This window comes from Salvia splendens, chromosome 12, assembly GCF_004379255.2.
Source record: "Salvia splendens isolate huo1 chromosome 12, SspV2, whole genome shotgun sequence".
NCBI lineage: Eukaryota > Viridiplantae > Streptophyta > Magnoliopsida > Lamiales > Lamiaceae > Salvia > Salvia splendens.
Window position 1 is genome coordinate 25985155 of NC_056043.1, and position 26619 is coordinate 26011773.

The 26619-nt window shown below is 39.5% G+C and overlaps 1 protein-coding gene across 1 annotated transcript; it reads left to right on the forward strand.

Moving 5' to 3' along the window:
• Positions 1 to 14099: 14099 nt before the first annotated feature.
• Positions 14100 to 25245, forward strand: LOC121758699 (protein transport protein SEC31 homolog B-like). The gene is made up of 22 exons (XM_042154088.1): positions 14100 to 14661; positions 15434 to 15497; positions 15599 to 15721; positions 17051 to 17147; positions 17230 to 17266; positions 17377 to 17482; positions 17587 to 17644; positions 18470 to 18567; positions 18699 to 18818; positions 19131 to 19173; positions 19787 to 19896; positions 19966 to 20093; positions 20178 to 20724; positions 20795 to 20887; positions 22085 to 22270; positions 22357 to 22570; positions 22828 to 22934; positions 23004 to 23189; positions 23300 to 23425; positions 23506 to 23788; positions 24478 to 24716; positions 24816 to 25245. The coding sequence occupies exons 1-22, from the start codon at positions 14342 to 14344 to the stop codon at positions 24903 to 24905; spliced, it is 3375 nt and encodes a 1124-aa protein (XP_042010022.1). The 5' UTR covers positions 14100 to 14341; the 3' UTR covers positions 24906 to 25245.
• Positions 25246 to 26619: the final 1374 nt, after the last annotated feature.

Sequence of the window (26619 nt, forward strand, 5' to 3'; positions counted from 1 at the left end):
TGGGGTATTTCAAGATAGAACCAGGGATGTGCATCAGATTCCCCGACCCGCAGCTCTTCGCAGTCAGAGGATGGGGTTACAAAGAAAACTGAAAAATGAACTCTCCGACTCATTTGGAGAAGATCGAAAATGATCTCCCTCAAGAAGAAGGGTCTTCAGACGCTAGGCTGGTCTTCATAGACTCGGCCTATTTGCCGCAGCCTCATATCCCCGAGGAGCTCTGCAAATCCAAGATGCGCCGACGGTCATGGATGAGGAAGGTGATAAGATCGGCTTTGAGTTTGAAGTGGGTCAAAGCAGTCAGCCCAAGAGGAGTAGACCGCCAGCAATTTCCGCCAGATAGCTATCTCTGGATGATCTCCCCCGCGGTCTACTCCTCTTGGGCCGACTGCTTTGACCCACTTCAAACTCAGAGCCAATCTCATCACCTTCCTCATCCATGGCCGCCGGCGCATCTTGGATTTGCAGAGGCTCCTCGGGGATATGAGGCTGCGGCAAATAGGCTGAGTCTATGAAGACCGGCCTAGCGCTTGGAGACCTTTCTCCTTGAGGGGGGTCATTTTCGATCTTCTCCAAATGAGCCGGGGAGTTCATTTTCCAGTTTTCTTTGTAACCCCATCCTCCGACTGCGAAGAGCTGCGGGTTGGGGAATCTGATGCACATCCCTAGTTCTATCTTGAAATACCCCATAACAAAGCTTTCCGGTTGTCTTTTTCGATTGTCTCTCCAAATGCTTAATCATGTAGTGACACATGTTGATCCTTCTCCGGCTGAGCATTCCCCACAATAAGAATAGCATCTCTGTTGAAATGCTTCAAGCTTCCGTGTGGCCAAAGGGAAGGTAGACCAGGGCCTTCGCCATATATCTCAGCACTAGGTTTTTGATGGCGTTGATTTTGGCTCTAGATGGATTGAAAGCCACATCATTGCTGATCATTCCCCAAAACTCGTCTCTCTTGTAGTCCGCAAGCCGAAGGTCCTCAAGAAGGCCTTCTTCACCTTCTTCCGTCAACCGGAAGAGCTCATTAAACTCTTCGACGGTAAGGTCATGTAATACATTCTTAAGTCGGAAAGACATCGACTCAATCCTTTTTCCGGAGTACTCCACCTTAAGTGTGGTGAAGAACTCTACCGTCAGGGCCTTGTACGACCCGAACTTCCTCGCGAACAAATGTGTGAGATGGCCCGCCTCGACGATGATGTCCCAAGATTGCTTGATGCCGAGACCATTGAGGGTGACCCAGTTTGGATATCTTGATGGCACGCTATCCAACGCTGGCAATGCATCCCATTTCATTGATTCACCTTTCGGTGTGTAACGACTCCGTGAAGTTTTAGAGCGTTTGAGGCCATTCGATGAGTACCTAGAATGAGGAATGTTAGAACAAGATTGTACTCCATAACATAGTGAACAATAAAACATTCAAATTCCCCCAAACTTAAGATGCTTCAAGTACTTATATTGGCTAATCACTATCAAAAAGGGAGATAGAGACTATCCCTATGCATACCATATAAACAAGCAAGTAAGGCAAAAGCAATTAGGAAGATAGTCTCGATTCCTACAATTACTTTCATCACACACAATACCGAGGAGATAGACTCAATCCCTAAAACTCACAAAATTATCAATATCACCCCCCATTATAGAATAAAATGATCAAACAACAATTCTAACAACATCAATCTCGCAAGCAATAGCAATTTCATAACTCAAACATCAAGCATCAATTTCAAGCAATGAACAATGGATTCCCTCAACTCACCAATTCATAGTCAAAGACTCACTTCACCACACCAGCAACAATTCATACTATAACTCATACAATCTTACAGGTCAAGTACATAACTATCATCAATTCAACTTGCAAAAGCTATAACCTTCTTACCTTCACAAAATACAACTCCATATCCATGGATAGAGAAGATTAGAGGTGAAGAACATACCTTTGTTGTTTAAAGTGAGAGAATTTGAAAATTAAGGCTTTCTCTTTGAGCTCTCGAGTAAAATCCACCAAATGCCCAAATTAATCGGACCAAAACACTCAAACAAGAGATAATTTGAGATGGGTGTGTGAATTTGAGATAGGTGTGTGAGATTAGTGTGAATTTGTGTGTTTTGTGAAGAAAATCGAAGGAGGAAGCGAGGGGGGCGCCAGGTGAGAAAAAGAGGGAAGAGACGGGTGTACCTGATTTATACCCAGGGTTCGCCGCGTCTGACCCGGCCGGGTGGAATTATTGAACTGAATATTTACCCGACCGGGTGAAACTCTCTGGACAGTCTATGAACAAAATTGGCGGCCCGGCCGGGTGGAATTATTGAACTGAATATTTACCCGGCCGGGTGAAGCTCTCTGGACTGTCTATGAAAAAAACTGGCGGCCCGGCCGGGTGTAATACTTAAGAAAAACTAATCCTGCACACTGACAACTCCCAAGCAAAACCAACTCCACATTCTAATGGAACACTAAAGAAAAACTAAGACACTAAACAACCATTTTGAGCACAGAAACTCAATGATTATGCACATCAACATACCAGTCACAGAACTATAAATACGAGTTTGTCACCCCCCAGCAAAATACTACAACAAAGGGAGACAGAATGGACCTTCATTTCTCAGGCAGAAGATGGATCGGTCCCGGAGATGGAGGAGGAGCCGCTGCGCCGCCGGACGAGCAGAATAGAAATCAACACGCTGATGGAGGAGGTGGAGGCCAGGGTGGCCAGCATGCAGAGGGCGGAGGAGGAGCAGGTGGAGAGGCCCCGTGTAGTGCGACGGCTGTTGGATGAGCCGGAAAACCAAGGAGCCGTTGGGGCGATAAACCAAGGGGCCAGTGAGGCCGTGGGAGAGAGGGGGGCTGTTGAGGACAGCCCAGAAAGAGTAGAGAGAGAGAGGAAGAGGAAAGGAAAGGAAAGGAAAGGAAAGGAAAGGAAATTGTTCTTCCTTCTCTAAAGAGGATGCGCCCCGCAACCCGATGCATTGTGATTTCTGATGCAGACCAACCTGCCCCTCCACAAGAAAAAGAAGAGGGCAGTGATACAGAAGGGAGAGAGCTCCGATGGGCCCGAACATTCCGCAGACAGCAAGGAAGGCCTGCAACACCCCCAACCATCGACTATTCCAGGCAAACTATGGTGTTGACCACGGACCCCAAATGGCATGAGGAGGTCCACCAGAGGGTGACTCCCACGAAGCGGCTAAAGGCCGGCAAGAAACTCCACCAGTCAGCCTTGGAGACTATACGAGTTGAGGAGAGATTCACCGAGTACATTACCGGCATTGGTTTTGAATGGCTGCTGGAGATCGAGGATCCCTTCGTGCCTGAGGACCTAGCCAAAGAATTCTTCACGTCCTTCCGGTTTACCGAAAGCACAAACTTGGAGGCCAGGAGCATCTCCTTCTGGGTGTTCGGGTTTGAGCAGAAGATGAGCATGAACGAGTTCTCTGTGAGGATGAGACTCTATACAGAGGCCCAAGTCGCTAGTGGAGAATGGTTCGGGCGCAACATTGGCCCTCCTCAAAGGAAGCCGGACTTCGATCAGCAGGCCGTCTGGCAGACCTTGTGCAACGGATGTGCCCCCGATTTCAAAGCCTCTAAGTCCAGAGGAACACATATTGCTGATCCGGCCCTCCGCCTTGCCCGGATCTACCTTGCCTGCAATCTCTTTGGCCAAGCCAATACATTGGCGATCATTACTCTAGCTGAGCTCGACATTATGTGGAGCATGAAGGAGCAGAGAAGGGTGCACCTTGGTTACTGGCTTGCTTACTCAATAAATCAGATTGCCACTCGCCCTGCCCGCCACCTCAATATCTGCCATCTTCTCGGGGCCTATCTTAAGCAGAATTGGACCTTGGGGTTCCACAGGGACGTGGAGCATCCTAGCAGTTGCCCTAAGCCCGAATTATTTAACCTGGATTTCTTTGTAAGAATACAGGTACTCGAACTGCTGCCCAGTGAAAAGCTTCGCTTCTATACGAAGGCTAGGCAGGAGAGGCAGAAAGAGTAGCAGGAGGCCAGGCGCGACGAAGGAAGGAGGACGGCTAATCGTCCGGCAAGCCCTGAGAGGCAACAGAGACGAAGGCTGGTGGAGATGGTCCCCACGACAGGGCCAGAGTATGCTGCACGGACTAACAATGAATGGAGGCTCCGCATGGAGCAGATGCTTACGCAGCTGGTGGAAAACTCACATGCCTAGCTGGTTGCTCAAGCTAGGATTCTGGAGGCGATCCGCCAACAGACCCTTGCCAGCCAACCACCACCTTCCTCTACAAGCTCTCCTCCGTCTCGGCGCCCATCATCCTCCAGGCCACCCTCAGCATCCCCGATCAACCTCCCCGGAAGCATTAAGTACAACCCCCCATCTCAGCTCATTTCAATATCAAAACAATTTTAATTTTATTTGATTTTGGTTTGTATAACTGATTTTCTACTCCACCTCACACTCAGACCTATGTTGGGTCTAAGTGTGAGAAGTTATGCATGTTTGTTTTTGTTTGTGTTTGTTGGTATGCCTATATCTGTTTTGTTTTTTTCTGTTTTGATTGGCATGTTTGACTGTTGGCACTATTTCACACTTAGCCCAATGTCTGGTCTAAGTGTGAGAAGTTTTCCTTATTTTTTCTGTCGTGCCATTGCATGTACCTACCCCTTTTCCACTACATCCAGTCTCTCGAGGACGAGTTCATATGCAGTGGGAGGGGGAGGGTTAGTTCCAGAAAATAAAAATCATACATGTCAAAAGTTTGAAAACACAAAATATTAGTTAGTAATAAATAGGCAATATGCATGAAATTGGATAAGTGGAAGACTTGATTACTTTGGGAAGAGTTAGAGAAAGGAATCAGTATGTTTACATGCAGAAACTTGATTGCAAAAAAACTTGATCAGTTTGCACGACGCGAGTATGATGGAAATGCTCAATTTTTAAACTTACTGTGAAGCCTCTCTATATGTGAGTTATACGCCAAAGTAGAACACTTTCTACTATTTTTGCAAAAAAAAATTTTTTTTACGAGAGGCTGAATTTTTTATATTTAGATGAAAATTGCACAAGTAGTAAGGACTAAAGGCATTACGACTTAACCAATTTGAGCCTTTTCTTCTTTCGCTCCACGAACCCGTCTCGTCAAGCAAGGCACCCCTTAGTTAACCAAGTTGAGCCCATACACTTTGACCCCTTGTTACCCCAAAAATTTCACCAATCTAGTATGATCACAGAATCACAAAGCTAAAAAGGAAGCCAAGCATATAGCCTCAAAATGGAGGGATCACCCCTCCCCAAAATTCCAAACGCAAGAGGCTAAAAATCAAGGCCTTTATAAGCTGCCATCACCCCCTCTTTTTCCCCCACCACTTCGACACCATAAGCTTAGAGCATCCACTATAGGCAGCCCTCCCCAATAGCCTCGCCCCTTTTTTTGTCCACAGCCCCAATTTTTTGTCCACAACCCCAATTTTTTGTTTTTGCCACTATAGGCGGACATTTTCAATAGCCCCGAAATTTTATAACCAATTTTAATTTTATTTTTTTCATTTCGTTTTTAAATCAGCTGAATTGAAATAATTATAAAAAGAGGTAATTGAGACCGAATATTCGTTGTATTGACAAAGGTAAAATTATACAACGAACGTCCAAAAAATTACAAATAAAAACGCCGCCACCGTCTAATCGGTGGCGGAGTCCGATTCCTCCTCTTCTCCGTCTCCTTCTCCGTCTCTCTCGCTGCCGCCGGCCGCCGCTGCCCCAGGACCATCATCAGCCAAGCGCAGACGGCGCTGGAGCCGACGTATGAGGTCGGAGTATATATTCTTGATGTACGGGTCGGTTGCGGCCTCGTATTTGCTGCAGACTTCATGCAATTCGTGCGTCAGCTGCACATATACGTTATCCCTCAAGACCTCGCTTGCTCTTGACGGCGGTATACGCGCGAGCTGCGGGGCGCGCGATCCAGACGCTGCCGACGATCGGCGGGAGGAACCGCCAACTTCTCTAGCGCGTCAGATAGGGGCATGTTGTCCCGGAGAGCGGGCGCGCTTAGAGTGTGTAGCGGAGGGCTCTTCGGCTTGCTCTTCGTTCAGGTCGAACGATTGTGAGTCGCTGCCGCTGCTGTAGTCCCCGGCAATGTTGTGTCTTGTCCGCTTCAACGCCGGAGCCTGCTCTTGCGCACAGATGACCTTGAATTTCAGGCAGTCCTCGAGAACTAGATACTCCTCCCACGTTGTGAACTTAGGATGGCCCAGCGTGTCGTATTGGCTCATCCAAAGTGTTTTCACGTCAGCCTCGCTTCGGCCACTCTCCGCATAGAGCAGGTTGTTCTGGTATATGCCCGCGAACCGCCGGGTGGGCGGCAGAATCCAAGACCACTTCTTGCGGAGCTGTTCCGCGTCACGCGATTTGGCACCTCGAGGTTTGAACTCATTGTACGCCGCTACGACGCACTTCCAAAAGCTCACCTCGTTCTGATCAGTGCCCACTATGGAGTCGGATGTGGCGGCATCCCACGCCCTCGCCACAGCAACGGACTCCTCTTTGGTGTAGTGCGTGGCCTTTTGCCGTCCGGCTGGAACTGAGCCGCTGGAAGCTCCGCCAGTCGCTGACCTGACGCCGCTGCCCAATCCGCCGGCTCCGCTGACATTGCCCAATCCGCCGGCTCCACCGGATCCCCCGCCTCTCGTCGCAACGGGCGTATCCGGTACGCCGGAATTAAGCAGATTGAACATTGTATCTAGTGCATCTTGATCTGCCTGAGTGAAAGGAGAGCTGCTGGATTGGAAAGGGGTCTCCGGACGGGGATGGTGAAGGGCGTCGAGGTTAGGTCTTTAATCTCCAAACGCCGAGCGACTCAGATTCCTCGGCAAAGGTTGGGGCATTGGACTCGAAGACCTCCACGGCTGAGATGGTGGAGGAGTTGGACTCGATGCCCACGACGGGAGAGATTGATTCCAGCTCCATGGCTGGGACGGAGAGCCGCCATATCCCGACGTCTGAGAATGATAGCGGACATATCCCGATGGCTGAGAATGATAGCCGTCATATCCCGACGGTTGGGAAGGATTACCGCCATATCCCGATTCGTGCGAGCCGGGTGATTCGTCGTCTCCACCGTGCATTTTTAGAGAGTGAAAGTGTAGATAATGAATGAAGGGAGAGTGTGTGAAAATGGTGTAAATGGATGGTGGATGAGTGGTATTTATAGGAGAAGTTTTCGAAAAAAAATTAACAAAAAATAAAATTCGAGGGGGCTAAGTCGCGCCGACCGCCGACCCACTATAGACCGGCGCGCCTATAGGCACGCCTATCCCCCACTGCCCCGTCCTCGCCCCCTATCCGCCGGTACCTCGTCCGCCACACTTTAATTCGTCCGCCCCGGGGCAGACGTCCCTGCCACTATAGACCGCCCCGTCGTCGCCCCCTCCAGGGCGTCCGCCCCATTTTCCCTATAGTGGATGCTCTTATACAACACCAACGAGTGCAGCGAGGAGTGGATGGAAAGGCGAGGAGAGGCAGCGGCAACATAGAGAGACAGACCAAAACCGAGAATCATCAAGCAAGGTATCCTCCACAAAACCAACAGCTTGCATCAATTAGGAACATCATACATAGTCAATGAACTTAGAACATGGATGCTCAGAAACTAGATACGAACCATAGCAAGATGTAGCATTAAGTGGAGGCAACAAATACTCATTTCAGTGATCTAATTCCTCATCCCAAAATCAACTTAGAGCAACATAATAGAATTTCCCCATCATCACTTAATTACCGAAGTAACAACTCAAAGCAAGGAATCAAGCTTAAAAGGGGAAGGGGGAGCGGAACTTAGCTTAGGCCGAGACCCACGGGCTGTCCGGAGATGAGCGGGCACCGATGGAGCCCCGAATATCGCAGCAAGGACCGGCTGTCCACACGCGACGGAGAGAGAGACGAAGGAGAAAGGCGACACCTTTCCCCTCAAATTGTGACTCCGCCGAGAGGGGGAACACTCTCCGGAAGGCGTTTGACGGAGGGAGCGAGCGGTAAGCGTCATGGCTGCCTCGCGAAGGGGGGGCAGCGGCAAACGACGACACATGCAGCGAGCGGCGTGGCCTGTGACGGAGAACTCGTCGGAGGGAGCAGTAGATAACTCAGGCAGCAGCGTTGCTTGCTGGAGAGCGAGCTCGGCGGAAGGCTCAACGGAGGAGATGAAGGCGCTGCCTTATTCTGTAACAGTAGGGTTTCCTTTCAATTGGGGGAAGATGAGATGAATAGCGAGGAGAGAGAGAGACGCCGGAGGAGGACGTGGACGGCGGTGACTGGTTCTCGCCGGAGTTGGCGACGAGCCGAGGTGGAGGAGGAACCGCCGCCGTGCTCGTTTGATTTTGAGAATCCCTAATTTGGAGTTGGGAGATAGAAATGTGAGAAGAGAGAGGTCTCGATGGAAGGGAGGATATGGGGGGTTGACTCCATTTGTAATTTATTATTTTGGGCCTAATTAAATTGGTAGTTGGTCCAAGCAAATTATGAGGTGTCATTCTATTCTAAATTTGTGATTTGGCCAAGTAAATAGAGGATTTAGTAGTTGGGCCGAGGGAATTATTTTATACATGGGCCGAGAATTATTTTATGCTTGGACTGGAATTTAATTAGTAGACTAAGTCTGGGTCTACGGTATTATGTTAGTCGGGCTGAGTAAATTATTTTTGAACTAAATTTATTATGGAGGGGGAGCTTGGAGCTCGAAAAGTGAGAAATTTAAATTTCCAAATCATTTACTAAGTCCAGAAACGGAAGATATTGAGGACGGGAGACGCGAAGGGCCGACCGGCGTTGCCCCGCGACGCCATGGGCGGCCTTAAGAAAAACCCAAAGGAAAAGGATTTAAGAAAGGACTTTCCAAGAATCCATATTTTATTAAATAAGTGCCCAAATAATTATTTTAGAGAAAAATAGAATTTCTCCAATATTGGTAAAGAGAATAATTAGATTCTGCAGAACAGTGAAGCCCGAGATAGGATTAAGAAAAATCCTATAAGCCGAGACTAAGATATAGGTGTTATCCTTTATGATGCATGCATTCTTTTCTCAGAAAAATAATTCAACCACTAATTAGCATGCTATGCTATTTATTTTCAAATGATAAATTATTCAAGGACAAGTGATGCCAGACGATAGTTGTTAAGTGGAGATAAGCGTATCAGGTGGGCTTTCTTTTAATATCCAGCACTATAGTGTGGATATAAATCAAATACTTGTGAAATTATGAAATATCATCTTTTCTCAAAATGGAGCTGTGATTATTTTAAAGTTGTTGTCATGCCATAAAATGTTTGTTTTCGAGGTCTGTCTGTTGGGGCTATATGCCGAGGGTTTTGGCGATTCCAAAACTAAGTAACGAATTCGGTTCCCAATAGGACCGCAAATCCTGTTCGGAATAATGTGCACAAGAGCCGTGAGCCATCATAGAGAGGTTGGCCGGCCATGGTGTCCGTTGAAGGTGGCCACCTTCGCGGCACACGATTCTTAAGCATGGTATGAATTTGAAGAACTTAGACTGATCGGTCGGACTTTTAAGATCACAAAAGAATTTAGTAAGCCCGGGCCTTTTTAAGATAACCCCCGTGTGTTACTGTTGATGGATGACAACTATATAATGTATGTTTTGCTTTTCGGCGCGTGTCCACTGAGTACTCATGTACTCAACCTTGCATGTATTTATAAATGTGCAGGTTGAACGTCAAGAGGAAGGAATATTGATCGGAGTCGATGTTATTAAATAATCAAGTGGATTTCTCGACGATTCGTGTCTTCATACACGAAGTCGTTTAGTAAGGACCTATTCCGCTGTACTTTTGTCAAGTGAGAATTTCAAAGTCTCACCTTCGAACTCTGATTTAGTTGATATGATGAATTATTCTATTTTGAGATCTTGTAATCAAATACTTGGCTTCTATTTTGTGGTATCAATTGATTGGCATTTCGGCAAGTTCCTTGGATTCTATCCATTTTCTTTCCCCGCTTCTATAATCCCTTTATTAGTCGCGAATTACCCATTTTTGCTATCCTTAGCAAAAATAGGGTCGTGACAACTTATTAGTTAGCAATTTATCATTCCTCTATAAAAAATAAGCTATTTTTTATATATACAGTGAACTACTCCTACAAAATAAGGATTTGTACAATGCACTTCAAACGATAGTATGAGACGTTTTAATAATGTTTGATACCTAGAATGATATTATATCATAATTTGAGTTCATACAATGATATTATGTCATATCTTAAAGTACATATGGTTCAATGAAAAAGACTAACATGCTCTCGACTGACATAAATGTAAAAAAGAGAACAAAAAAATGACATAAAAACTAGAAATAGTGAAAAAGCATTTGAAATGTGATTACCCTCAAGTTTAGATCCCTCTAGATATTTTTGAACTCAGGTATTGAGACGTTCGAAGTGCATATCCAAATCCTTATTTTGTAGTTCACTCTTATATATAAAAGTTACTCTCTTCGTCCGTGAATATGAGTCTCATTCATATTCGACACGAGTTTTAAGAAATGCTAAGAAAAGTGGGTGGAAGAAAGTTAGTGGAATATGGGCCACACTTGTATATATTAGTTTTAAATGATATGTGAGTGGAGTGAATTAGTGGAATGTGAGTCTTTACCATTTATAGTAATTATGAACCTGGACTCTTATTCGCGGATGGGCTAAAATGGAAAAATGAGACTCCTACACGCGGACAGAGGGAGTATTTTATTAAAAATTATACAAAAAAAATTTACTCTATTGAATGTAAAACTAGGAATGTCAATGAAGCCAACTTGCTCGGATTGTCGGACCATTTGGGTGCGAACTATTTTGGTTGTGAATTTTTCGGATTACTGATTTTCAACCCTAACCCTAATCTTTCGGGTTTTAGGCTAACACATCGGGCTAATCCTCCGTCCCATAAAAGATGTCACACTTGTTGGATTGCACAAGAATTTTAAGAGGTTTTGTTTTGTGTGTTAAGTGGAAAGAGAATATATAATTTTTATATTAATGTGTGAGAAAACTTTTTCTGAAAATAAAAATGTAACATCTTTTATGGGACGGATGGAGTATTATTATATTGTTATAAATTAATAATTAATTTATTTTTTAAATATAATTTAAAAGTATACAATCATAGTAATAATCATATTTAATTATTATTATACTAATAACTGCTAATTTACTAAATTGTGTAAGATAATTATTTAAAGCATGTAATAGAAAACAATACTAGTATTTATTATTATTGTTATTATTTTATTATATATTAATAATTAATCAATATAATGTTAATGAAAATTTAAAATTATTATATTCAGTTATAAAATCAATAAATAACTATAATTGATAATTATGTTATTATATCATTTATTGTTATGATAATATAATAACGGAGTTCTAATCAATTGCTAACTAATTAGCAATTCTAAATTAAGACCAATTTCTAATCATTAGATTAGAAGATTTAGTGGTTGAAATAATGTTAAGTGGATTATATTTTAAATTTAAATATAAACTATATTAATGTCAATTCTTCTTATATATGGTATTTAAAACTAACATTTTTTTCTCTCTTCAAAATCATCTCAAAACTTTAAATTTACGTAACTCTCTCGATTTAAATTATTTTTTCGCAAAACATATATCAAATTAAAGGTAATTTTATAAGGATTCTAATGAGATCTTAATTGCATATGTTACGATAATTTTCGGATGATGAAATTTGATAATTTTTATTTCAGTTTTCATATATGTTGATTAACATATTTTATATCAACAAATGCATCAAAAAATTTCAATATAATGCATGTAAAATATCAATAAAACTATGTTGATATTTTCGTGTAATTGTGTTGAAATACTCGTGTTATTGTGTTGATATTTGTAATACACTATGTTGATATAAAAAAACCATGAAAATTATGATATGATAACAGAATGACGATCTTACCACTTTGTTGATATTTTGTCTACTATCTATTGAAATTGGTGAGATTTAATCTCTTATCTCATTCACTCATCCTAGAATCTAAGGGTGTAGATTCGGTCTTAGTTTTGGATTATGATACTATAAGACCACCTCCAACCATACACCAAATCTCATTTTTGGTGTAAAAAAATTCTTCAACCATACACCAAATCCCATTTTTGGTGTAAAAAAGTTCTCCAACCATACATCATACCCAAACTCAATTTTGATGTTTTTAATGAAACAACACCAAATAAACACAAAAAATGAGTACCTAGTGCAAAATTTTTTGAGAAAATGAGTACCTACTGCAAAAAATTTTGAGATATTGCATATCAGTCATTATTATTTTGAGATGTTGAATTAGCCAGCCATATTTTGAACATAAGTAGTGTTAATGTTGAATTGGCCGGCCATATTTTACACATAACTTTTTTTTGGAATTTGCAAACATTTTAACATTGAAAAATAAATAAATAAGAATTAGCAAGCTATTGGGAGACTATCATATCACAATAAGTAATATAAGAGGACTCATAAATCATAGTAATAACTTATTAAGTAGTAACTCTTAATCTAATTATTTAAATATGCTTATAATAATAAATATAACAATTAATTAGTATCATTATATTTTAAATTATAACTTATTAAAAATAATATTATAATTTTGAAATTATGATGATATGATTTCTATTATTAAGTATTTTATTAATAAAAAAAATAAATTATTGGTTTTTCAGTTTAGTGTTTAATTGAAATATAAATTTAAAATCATGATAATTTTTCAAATACGAGAAAGTAAAGTTGTTGGGAATCATATTCTCGGGCATAAATCATTTTTCCCGCCAACTTTGCTTTCCCGTCAAACAAACCTGGTTTTAGTGTTTTTTAATGGCGCCTTTTGCGGCTATAAATTGATTTATAATATAATTAATGATCATGCAGGAGTGGATTATTAATACTTTTCATGTGAAGTCGTAATTTAACATTGCTTTGTCAGTATATGATTCTCGAAAAGTGCAAAAACGGTAAAATGAAACATGCATATAATGCTACAAAATACTACTACCATATAAATAAGAATTATTTTTTTAATAAATATATGCCACCCGATGGACTAACTCACAGTCCGACTGGGTCAACCCATGTGACCAGCCAATTCAAATGAGATAACCCGTATAACTCGATTTGACATTCAGGTTATATATTTAGGTGGCATTCTGTTGCCATTACTAATATTATGAGACTATTCATCTAAAATTAAGTTGTGGGATTATGTTAGTTGGAGGGGGAGGCTATGACTAATTACCATGAGACTATTCATCTAGAATTAAATTGTGGGATTCAATCTTATGAACCAAACATGATACATATTTAATCATGAGATTTAATCTTGTCAACCGAACACCCACTTACTATCCTAACTCACAAAAACAAACTCAGTTGGGTATGGGAGCACGAGTAGGTCAATTTTTTTGCATGTATGCCGACAAATATACCGATATCGTAAACAATATGAAAAAATCTGGTCGAATTCCAAAAAGAAAAAAAAAGAGTTCAAGTACGACTACATCTACATTTTTGTTTGGAACCACCCATATGTAACTACTTTAATAAAACGACTGGAATATAGTAATAGTAATAGTAATAGTAATAGTAATAGTAATATCAAGTATCCATTCACCAAATTACAAACAAGTCTTAAATTATTCATCCCTTTTCTATTTATTTTGCATAGATATCCATGCAATCCATCCATCTATCTAGATCCCCTAAAAGGAGAACAATTTGTGTCATTAAACGGACAGCTGACTTATATTAGTATTAATATCAATCGCTGGTTAATAGGTTTTTAATTCTCCTCATTCTAATTCAATTATCACGAGGATTAATGCATGTACTACACTATATATTAACTCCAATTTATTTGGGAAATAAAATTGAAAGAAAATGTAGTCGCATAGGAAGAGGGTAGTTTCGTCTTTCTAGTGCGCCAAAATTCCATCTGAGCTGGACACGCTTTTAGAGTATGGCTGTTAAATCACTTAAATTCCATTTATACCCTTTTTCATTGCAAGAAAACCCTGACACCCCCATTTCTGATCTCATCTCTCCAAACTAGAAGTGTAACAGAAATACAAAGCGAGAGGAAAATCAAAACCTAAAAATCTACAAAATCAAAATAAACAGAGAGAAAATTCTCTCTCACTCTTCCTCGATCTACGCCCAATCATCCCATAAACCTAGATCTGTTTCACGCGATTAGCCGATTGCTTTATGTGAATTTTCCCTCCTCCGATACGTAGGTGCATCTTGTTTCACAGATCATCATAGATTTTTGCAATGGCGGGCTATATAAAGGGGATCAACAGATCGGCCTCGACGGCGTTCTCGCCTGACGGTGCGTACATCGCCGCCGGGACGATGGCGGGGGCGGTGGATCTGCAATTCAGCTCCACTGCAAATCTCGATATATTCGAGCTTGATTTCGTTTCCGACGATCGCCAGTTGGTCCTGGCGGGCACTATTCCGAGCTCTGAGCGCTTCAATCGGATTTCTTGGGGGAAAGCCTCCGCCCAATCGGAGGAGTATCCGCTCGGTCTTATTGCTGGTGGCCTGGTCGACGGAAACATTGGGCTTTGGAATCCTAAGCCCCTGATCTGGTGAATTTTATTTACTTAGATATGTTCTTTAGTTTCTCATCTAGAATTGCTCCTATTTATTGGACGATTGGATTATTTTCGTCTTGGCTATTGGTTATGGCTGCATTTTTTTTATGCTCGTGTGATCGGTGCTATATTTAATGCACTGTAACTTGCATGTGATTACTGTGACGAGTCTTTTGATTGCTTAATTTCATGAATTAGGAAATTTGAATATGAACATTTTTGAACATTGGGTGCTGGAAATTAATATAAATCAGTAAGTTGCGGTTTGATTTCAAAATGGAGTGGTTATGTTTTCAAATTCACTATGACCTCAGGTTGCTTGACAAAAAAGTATAATCAAATTGACCAATTTCAGACTATTCGCATCACAATACTGTTGTGATGTGGACATGTTGTTCCTCTTGGGTAAGATTGGTTTGCAGTTCACCTGATTTGTATGGTTTAGGATATTGAACTTTTTTATTTTTTTGGTTGTAAATTAGTAGCAAATTGACTGAATCCAAAAGACATGGAGAAAGTGAAACTAGAACTGTAATCAACATGAGTTGTATGTGCCTATGTGGTGTAAACACACTAAGAAGAATCAACAAATATTGATGTTTATATGAAGACTTAATCGCTTTGTATGGTTGCTGAATTTTGTCTCGGTTGTGCTATTCTCTAGTTTTGCTTATCCTCATGTTTCCTCAATTAAGTTATTGGATTTTTACTTCCAATTGTATTTTTTTTCTACATATCATTTATGTTATTACTTTTCTGATACCAGTAAAGAAGGTTCCGACCCAAGTGAGAATACGTTAGTTACAAATCTCACAAGACACAAAGGGCCTGTGAGATTCTACTCCTTGTTCTATATCACTAATGCATTTTATGGATCCCATGTTAATTATACGACTTACGAATATCTTGGTGGTTTTGATTTTTGGTTCAGGTTCGTGGGTTGGAGTTTAATTCTTTTACTCCAAACATTATTGCTTCTGGTGCCGATGAAGGCGATATTTGTATCTGGGATATAAACAAACCAGCAGAGCATAATCTTTCTCCACCACTGAAGGTATGCAGTGATTAATAAATCTAGCACCAACTCAAGGCCTTTAAACTAATTATGTAGAAAACAGGAAACTCTTGAAACATATTGCAATGTTTTACATGTATGATGTATGATGTATCATGGGTTGTTTGGTTTTCCATTTTCTTTGTTGGGGAGTTCTGTAATTCATATGTTAGATGTTAAATGTTTGATGGATCTGTGTTCAAAATCATGAGATATCCTTGTCTGTGTACTACTGAATTCATTCAAGAGAGAGATGACTAATTGTTTACAAACTGTATGTAGTTCAAAATAGTCTTTCTTCAAAGCTCAAAGGATCAAATTCATATTCTTACTGAAAATGGCTAAAACTGTAATGAAATTTAGTTATTCTGTTATTGCCTGGTTCGGTCAAAATATATCACTTTTTATAAATTAATAGATTATTATGTTATAAAACCCTATAGTTTTATCCTGGAGTCACCTGACACCACAATCCTTGGGGCAGGTAACAAAGATTTTTATGGATTTAGTAATACATGTTGAGCAACATTTTATTGATCTGTCAAAATTCACTATGAGCTGATTCACTGATATTGTGGCTTTTGGACTAGCATTTACCTTGTGGCCGCAAACTGAAACTATTTCGTTTGAGGAATAAAACCACCTCTATAAAACAAAAGCTAGGCTTCATATGCTTCTCTAGAGCAAAAACATCTGCTTCTCAGCTTCATTGGTAGCTGTCTCATTGATGAGTAAAAATGAATTTCTGACTGACATTAAATAGAATTCGTCTAAGAAAGTTGGATGTCTAAGACAAATGACAAAGGAAAAAAAAGAAGAAAAGAAGTAGATTAATGACATACTATAAAAGATGCAGTTGTAATCTTGTTTGGTAGAATATCTTCTGTTATTGAGATAGCCTACCCTGCATGTTGAGTCTTGTATAAGAATCTGGCATCTGCTAAACATGTAAAACTGTGGGTAAACCCTTAACCTTACTTCTTGCTAAGACCAAAGAATGGTCTTGTAAACTAGGGCCCTCAGGGTTCAAGACAAGGATATCTTCTTCCAGATAAATAGAAAGCGAATGACGTATTTCTCATGTGTAGTTTACTTTGTGGAATGCTTCTTATGGGCATTTTAAACATGTGTAGACCAAAAATTGTTTTCACTGACCCCACATAGATTATCGAGTTTTCCATTTCTATTTTCCCTTTCAGATCGGTTTTGCTTTTGATCTCTAGTAATTAATAGGTTTTGGCCTATCGGTTTTAAACTATGCTGCCTCTCTTGTCAGTTATTTCCACATCCGGATTGGGATGAGAACTCAACCTTTTGAAATGTTAACAGGGTAACGGATCTGCATCACAAGGTGAAATTTCATTTTTGTCCTGGAACAGCAAGGTTCATCATATCCTGGCATCCACTTCATATAACGGGACAACTGGTGAGAATGCTGCCATTCTAACGGATTTTTTCCTATTGAATATACATTGCGTTAGAATGACAAGGATTAATTGTAATTTCAGTGGTGTGGGATCTGAAGAAGCAAAAGCCAGTTATAAGGTATGTCATCTGTATTTGAGTTAATGTGAAATTACATTGTTGTGTTGAGCCGCTGAATAATGTCCCTTATGTTCCTTTTCGGATGATCTTTTATATGCATGCCCTTGCAGTTTCTCGGATCCAGTTAGAAGGAGGTGCTCTGTTTTGCAGTGGAATCCCGATGTTGCAACTCAGCTTATTGTTGCTTCTGATGATGACGTGTCACCTTCTCTCAGCGTAAGCAATACATATGTCCTTAGTGTTAGTGCATTGGCACAACATTATTTCTCAAATGCTACTTAAATTTGTGTCTGTTGGTGATTGCGGCTTGTCATTTTCAGATGTGGGATATGCGGAATATAATGACTCCAGTGAAAGAGTTTGTAGGACACACCAAAGGTGAATTATCTGTGTTTTACTTCTGACATTTGCATAACCTTTTTTCCTAACTTGATTACTTGGAGTTTTCAATAGGCTTCCACTCGGTCTTATCCTCTTTGTGATATCTCAATCCTTTGGTAGATTATAACTTGGTTTTTCGTCTGAAATCAAGCTTCTGAAGGTATATGACTTCCAAATGGACTAATAAAGATGATGAGACCGAGTGGAAGCCAATTGTGGTCACCCAAGAGAATAATAAACTATTCTGGTGATCAACCAAACAAGTCAATAGTTCTCATAACTTGCATGAAATTATTATTTTTAACATTTTTCTTTTGCATAAAGAACCTATTTAAGTGCCTAGCAATATTGTTAATGGTGTGTGTGTGTGTGTGTGTGTGTGTATATATATATATATATATATATATATTATAATAGTATGAAAAATAAAATGCAAAAATTTAGAAAATAAAATAAAGATATAATATATCAAATCTTAGAACAATTATATAATATGTCTAATAATTAAAGTCGTAGCTCACCAAATAAAATGTTAAGCCTAGTAATTCAAGTCTCCAGTAGACATTATTGCAATTACTATAATATAAAACAAAGTAAAACACATAAATGCTCAACAAATAATAATCAGATATCTACTGAACTGAAGCATTAAATAAATATGTTATATAGTACCTCTTGCTTTATTCTCTTCCCTGCCTGCATCTATAAGCATGATATTTATATTTTGTTCCTTGGGTTCCAAGTAACCTTTATGATAATGGCCGGTGGGTAGACCTTTTGACACTTGTTGGGATTTCATACTGCTGTAATCATTGTGAACAGGTGTGATCTCTATGTCCTGGTGCCCTATTGACAGCTCTTATCTGCTTACATGTGCCAAAGATAATCGCACTATTTGCTGGGACACAGTATCTGGGGAGGTTAGTTTTGATTGTTTATATTTACTGAAATAAAGGCATCTTTGTTTTTCATGTAGAGTCCTCTCTTGGGTTGGTTTTGGTTTTCATTAAGCTCTGTAACACCTGACAGTCTCAACATATTTTTTGTATAGATTGTGGCTGAATTACCTGCTGGAACCAACTGGAACTTTGACGTTCACTGGTATTCGAAAATTCCTGGAGTCATATCAGCATCTTCATTTGATGGGAAAGTTGGCCTGTATAATATTGAGGTTAGTTTGTCTGGAGCTCTTTCAGTGGTGTACTGGTTTCTGGTGTTTTGTGTATGCATTGGTGACATGATTGGATGGGTTGTCATTGATTTTGCCATTCTGAAGTGAAGATGCATGAGTATATATAGATTACTCACAGTTACATTAAAACACGCCTAATTGAGTTCATAAAAAATGGTTGCAAAAAATTATGAAAACTAATTGTTCTTTTTTTGTTATTTATTTTTCTTCTTCCCATTTCCTTCTGATAACATTTCTCTCAGTTTTTTGGTTTGTTTTTTCACCTAGTAAATCATTCTTTGTCAACTGCAGGGTGCTGGTCGATATGGTCTTGGAGAGTCCGACTTTAGTGCAGGTAACTTACATTCTTTATATGAAAGAACAGTTGTGTAATTCATCTCGACATGGAAAGCATGGAATGATAAGTGAAGAATCTTTAAATGCTTGTAACTTGTAAGGTTTATTACATCTCAAATATCTTTTCAAATTTATCCCTTGATTGGTCATTGGAGGTATAGCTGGATGTCCTATTACTGAGATTGGCTTCTCTCAAACTTTAAAATCAGTAGTGTTTCATATTGTAGCACCTTTAGAGTTTGTTCCTTCCATCACCTTGGTTTTTTTCCATTTTTAACTTACATGAAACTACATCATCAATTTATCTGTGTGGTTAAGCTAAATACCTACATTACATATATGTCTAACTTTTTTTACCAGTCATCCGATCAAGCAGCATTTTATGAAAAATGTATTATGCTTTTATTGCAATAGTTTGCAGTAGAGGATCAGAGTAGGGACTAGAGTTTAAAAATTAACAGTTCTGGATATCATTGCTCTCTTTCTTGATGATAGAGGGAGGCAACTAAATGGTATAAGCTTGAAAGTGTTTAGGCTTTTACCTTGCACTCTGTTGTCATGCATTGGGTTAGTCTTATGTGCCATGTCTTGGGTTCTTGTATTATATATAGCACCTCTGAGGGCCCCAAAGTGGCACAAGAGAAAAGCTGGAGTTTCATTTGGCTTTGGTGGGAAGCTCATTTCATTTAATTCTGCTGAACAACCTACTGGATCTTCAGAGGTATGCTTACAGCATTTTAGATTTCTGCTGGCACATATTACACTCTCTGACAGTCTCTTCTACATCCAGGTCCTTGTGCACAATTTAGTCACTGAACATGGTTTGATTAGTCGATCTTCTGAGTTTGAAAAGGAAATACAAAATGGGGATAAATCAGCTCTAAAACTCTTATGTGAAAGGAAATCTCAAGAATCTGAGTACGTCTTCTTCATTCTAGACTTGGTAGAATCAGCATGCATAGGAACTCTTAGGCCTATATTTACTTATTATTTCCTGCTCAGATCTGAAGACGAAAGAGAAACATGGGGCTTCATGAAGGTTATGTTCAATGAGGATGGAACTGCACGGTCAAAGCTGCTTTCCCATCTTGGTTTCAGTCCGCCTATTGAAGAAATCAAGTCTGAGCAGAATGATGTTGCAGAGCAGGTTGAAGATCTTAGTCTTGATGAGAGTAAAACTATTAAAACAGGTGTTTCTGGGTACAGAGAATCTGCCTTGTTTGCAACTGACAATGGGGAAGATTTCTTTAACAATTTACCTAGCCCCAAGGCAGATACACCTGTGGCTAATTCCAAGGGCGAAGTTGTTGGAGCCGCTGTAAAAGAATCCCGTCAAGAAATTGACAGACTGGAGGAGAGTTCTGACCCTTCATTTGATGATGCTGTCCAACGTGCTTTAATTGTTGGTGACTACAAGGGGGCAGTTGCACAGTGCATTTCTGCCAACCGTTTGGCAGATGCCTTGGTCATATCTCATGTTGGTGGTACTTCATTGTGGGAGAGCACACGTGACCAGTACCTCAAGACAAGTCGCTCTCCCTACCTGAAGGTGGGGAGTCATTGTTTACATTGCTGGCTTTCTATTATCTCTTAGAATGACTAAACTTTAGTTTCTTCAGGTTGTTTATGCAATGGTAAACAATGACTTAATGAGCATAGCAAACACCAGACCTCTGAAATCGTGGAAGGAAACCCTTGCTCTCTTTTGTACTGTAAGTCTATCATTTCCTCTTTAAACAAAGTTGGTGTTTGTAAAATTTCAAATTGTTGTTACGTCCGACCTATTTATGTGAACATATTTTAGATTGTAAACTTTTGAGATTTAAACCCAGATAGCTTGTCTGCCTTCATACTCTGATTCTCTCAGGGATCAGTGCTTAATATCTTGATAAAGAAGGAACATTTGTCTAGAGGAGCTATTTGCAGATTTCATGTTATAAAACATAATGAGTATGTTCTTTTACAGAGGTGTAGATGATGACGTCTGTGTATTGAAAAGTAGACAATGTTTCTTTTGCTCTATAGTACTCCCTCCGTCCGCGAATAGCAGTTCCATTTTTCCATTTTAGTTCACCCGCGAATAGGAGTTCCGGTTCACTTTTACCATAAATGTTATTAACTAAAATGGTAACTCTTAGTATAGGCCTTTGCTTGTCTATGGAAGATCAGTTGCCATTAAGGTGTTTATCAAAGCTATGTGTTATAAATGAGGGGTGGTTTTTGTAGGTTACATCCTTAGATGCATTCCTAATGATTTATATTTGCATCTTAAACTACTACATATACATAAAACAAGACTTTAAAAAATACTATGAGTTATGATTAAGGGGTCACATGTTATATAGTACTCCCTCCGTCCCCAAAGAGTATGAACTTTGGGTTCGGCACGAGTTTTAATAAATAAGGGGAAAATTAAGAGAGAGAGAGAAGGGGTAGTGGAAATAATGTTAGTGGAGAGTGGGGTCCACATTATTATAATGGTATAAGTGTTAATGATAATGGTATAAGTTGTAAATAAAATGATGTGTAGAGGTAGTATGTTGTTTGAATTTTTCAAAATTAGAAAGTTCATACTCTTTAGGGACGGACGAAAAAGGAAATAGTTCATACTCTTTGGGGACGGAGGGAGTAGTATGTTATAGTATGAGATTTCATTCATTTAATGCTCGGTATTAACATTCAACATATCAACTCCTTATATGTTTTATTACCAGTGATGGTAAGTCTAGTGGTTTGGAGTTTGCACGAATTAATCTTCTATGGATATTAAGTGTCGTGCGCACATGTATTCTGTGTGGAGCATATTTATGGGTTAACTCCACAAGTAAATCTTTTTTTATTTGCGTGCTAGACTGCTAGTCTAAAAAAGTTCTGACATGTCTCGTTTCTGGTCTCTTGCTGTTATCCAGTTTGCACAGACAGATGAGTGGACTCTATTATGTGACACTCTTGCTGCTAAACTTATGTCTGCTGGTGATACAACTGCCGCAACTCTATGTTATATCTGTGCTGGAAACATAGACAAAACTGTCGAAATTTGGTCGAAGAATCTGTCAGCAGAACATGATGGAAAGTCCTATGTAGACCGTCTCCAGGTAAGCACACATTCACTTAGTGTTATTTTAAAACAGTCTAAGCTCAGTGGGAGATGAATTCACGTGGTTTAGTTTTACCCTTGAAGGATTTAATGGAGAAGACTATCGTCTTTGCTTTGGCTTCTGGGCAAAAGCGATTTAGTGACTCACTGTGTAAGCTAGTTGAGAAATATTCTGAAATATTAGCAAGTCAAGGGCTTTTAACTACGGCGATGGAGTACTTAAATCTTCTGGGGACTGAAGAATTGTCTACTGAAATCACTATCTTGCGTGATCGTATTGCTCGTTCAACTGAGCCAGGTCTGTGGTTATGCTATTTCATCTCTATATTCTCTCCTTATAGTCTGTCTCCAGAAAGGGCTACAATTGTCTGCCACTAAACTGAATGTATATCTTTCTCAATTTGCTGAACTTATTGTCAGATTTCGAGTTGTGCTTCTGCAAATAGTAACTATTTACCAATGGCTCATTTAATATAATTCATTCCACATCATTCTTCTTTTTGTGCAATAAATTTTATATTAAAAACATCACAACCTTCTATGGGTATATTTCAGAGAAAGAGATTGTGAATACAGCAACTTATGATAATAGTCACTCGCAAGGGGGAGCTGTATATGATAATAGTTACAGTGGTGTTGGCACTTCTCAACATTATTATCAGGTGTATATTTCACCCTTCTTTGATTAAAATGTTAGTATTGTTGTCTTAGATATATTTTCTCTTCCTCAGGATACTCGAGCATCCCATATCCCACCAACCAATGCGGGCAGTCAGTATGATAATTATCAGCAGGCAACACCTGCTGTTTCATATAGAAGTGCTTATACTGCTCCTCCTACTTATCAGCCAGTTGCACAGTCTAATACTCCTCCGCCTCCTATGTTTGTCCCTTCTCCTGTAACTACAGCTCCAGTGGTGAGTCCAGTATGGTTTGGTTTCTATATTAATGCTACATCTATATGTTTGGGTTATTGTGGTGAAGTTAAATTCTGATTAGTTAACATCTGTTCGCTATATCATTGCAGGGAAACTTTCTTCCTCCACCTGTTAATGCTCTGCCTCCTGCGAAATTTATTCCCTCAACCCCTCCGTTATTGAGAAACGCAGAGCAGTATCAGCAGCCATCAACTTTGGGTTCTCATTTATATCCAGTATGTTAGCCTCCTTAATTCTCACCCCTTATTTTAAATATAACTGCCATTTCTGAGTGCATGAATTGCATATTATGTAGGGGGCTGCTAACACTGGTTATCAAGCTGGTCCTCAGGGTATACCTGCATATGGTGGTAACACATCTCAAGTGGGACCAACTACTAGGCAAGTTATGTCCCAGGTTGTGGCTCCTACCCCACCTTCTACAGGATTCATGCCAATTGGCAATTCAGGGGCTCAAAGACCTGGCATGAATCCAGTGCAACCTTCTAGTCCTTCTCCACCAGTTGCTATGCAACCACCTGTTACTCCTGCTGCCCCCCCTCCTACAGTGCAGACTGTTGATACTTCAAATGTTCCTGGTGAGCTTCTTTTCCCACTCCCACTTTAATTAAATCTATTGAGGAGTTATAGAAGCAACTTATCAAATGCCTGCAGATCCTTTCATCAACTCTCAACTCTATTTTCTCAAAAAAAATTTCCCTTCCATTTTTTTAATCACACTTTTCTTTCTTCACTCTTTTACAAAGAAAGTAAAATCCATCTCCTTTCATGCATTTTGTTCACCAACTACTTGAATAGTGTGTTAAAAAGACGGAAACCAAAATACAATAGATTAAGGGCTTACTATAGTAAGGTTATAAGTAAAAGCTAAAAGGCTAAAATAAACCAATCACTGCCATCAACTGTGGAATATACCCTCTTCTGTGGATTAGGAAAATCTTTCCATATGTTCTTTGTGAAAAAAACGTAGTTGGGTCAGGTTAAAAGAAGTGAAAATACAGATTGAGAATCAATATGAGCCACGAGAGAGTGATTGAGCTTTGAGCAGAGAATCAATATCCCACTTGAGCAGTGAGCTATTGTTTTGGAATTTATTGTCCCTGTTTACAATTATTGAGTTTTATGATTGAGGTTGAAACTCTTAAGTAAACACTTGAAGTGTGCCATAACTTTTATTGCAAAACTTGTACTAATTGTTAATGTCGTATGAAGAACCTTATTCCATTTGGTTTTACTCCCCTGACACAACGTTTGAAATCTCCTACAGCACAACAGAAGCCTGTCATTGCAACTCTAACTAGACTCTTTAACGAGACAAGTGAAGCATTGGGTGGATCGCGGGCAAATCCAGCTAAGAAGAGAGAAATAGAGGACAACTCAAAGAAGTTAGGCGCCTTGTTTGCGAAACTTAATAGTGGAGACATATCTAAAAATGCTGCAGAAAAGCTCGTACAGCTTTGTCGTGCTCTGGACAATGGTGATTTTTCCACTGCCCTTCAGATCCAGGTACAGGAGAAATCTCCAACAGCTATATCTTTTTTTGGTTTTTGATTTATTCTTCTCCCTTTTCAATTGATGGCTTTGCATGTGAATGATATGATATAGGTTATCCTCACAACAAGTGATTGGGATGAATGCAACTTCTGGTTAGCAACGCTGAAAAGAATGATCAAGACCAGACAGAACTTGAGATAAATTATTTGAGCGCGAGTACTTGTGATGTAGCATCAAATTGTAGTCGTTGGTTCACGTTCAAGTGAGAGGTCTGTACACAAGAATTTATATACAGGTTCTTGTTTTACTCTTTGGGACATGGCAACTTTTTGGTTCAATTTGATTGGATTCTTTGGTAACAACTCCAACGTTAGATGGTTTTACAGAGCCAAGAGTTTTTGTTTTGTCTGTTTTGGGCAATTATTATCCAGATAATATATTTAGCGTTGAGATGTAGATTACTGTTTTAATTAATTCAAGCACAGCGCACTGTTGTAATTTTGTTCAAGGTTTGGCTATGGAAACTACCATCTTTTTATGACATCTTTGGGTTCTACTTTACTTGGTTTTTGGATTATTAAACAGTAGTATCAATTTTTTACATCTCTGGGCTTTGGCTCTTATATGAACATGTCCAAATAGTATCGCTTCACGAGCATAAAAGGGAATATATACTACAGTACTTGCTATATACTGCAAAAAGGATAGATAATGTAATGAAATTTTTTGTTTGACGTGAGGATAAGAAATTGATTCTTAATCATTAAATTCCTAGTTAAGTTGATTCTCAATCATTAAATTCCCTGTTTAATTATAAATAATAAGACGTGTGATTAAATTTTCAATTGATAAACTTTATACTAGTATATAGTTTAATTATTTGAAAAATAAAAGTAACTAAAATACTATACTAAACTATAAAATTATTTAAACATCAAAGTCTTCGACACACGACTAAAATTTATACCCTTTTACATGTGTATTATCCTTACTGTTTGGCCGTGATAAAACACTAACTTTGTATGGACAAATAAGTATGTGGTGTTGTTCGCCCTGTTATGCTTCATGGCGTTCAATTTTCAAGATAAAATAGTAGCAAGGTATAATCTAGGATTAATTTGTAAGATTATTTAATAAGAAGGGATTGACTATGACTAATTATCACATGATCACTATCAATTTAGGATTAAGTCATGATATTCAATCTCATGAACCAAAACATAAGTATAATTTAATCCACTTTCAGACCCACAACAGCTCTACACTCTTCCAATCTCGTGACCTTTATGCATTATCAACAAAGTAGATCTGCAATTTCAACAAAAAAAGGTTTCCATTGTGAAATCTTTGTTGTAGAATTAATCGACCTAAAGTAGAAAAATTCTTCATAACAATGTTATTCCTATTTCACAAATTAAAAAACGATTTAGGAAAGGAATTGGGGAATTCGCACATTAACTATATCAACAGTATTGGACAACATTTTGTTTGCTTGATGGTGGAATTGAAATTTCATTGGGACAATATCATACTATATATTCTCCCTTTTCATAATTACATGTCAAAATCCACATCATGCCTTGTCATGACACGTCAATATTCTTTATTTCCTAAAATGAGACTGAAATTATTAGTTACAAACCTATCCCGCATCGGATGAATGAGAGAAGTTGGAAGGTGTATATAATTTCTGTCTAACCCCAATTAGTTTAAGGCTTTTTGGGAGTGACCAAAAAATAAATCCGTGCAGGCTTGACCCAAAGCGGACAATATCAAACTAATGTTGCAGTCGACGATCCTAACAAGTGGTATCAGAGCCTAGGTGGCTATGGGTTGTGCCTGGATGAGCCCCGGTTAGGGTCGGGCCCTGAAGGACTCGGGTTAGAGTCGGGCCCAAGATGACCCAGGGGCCAGG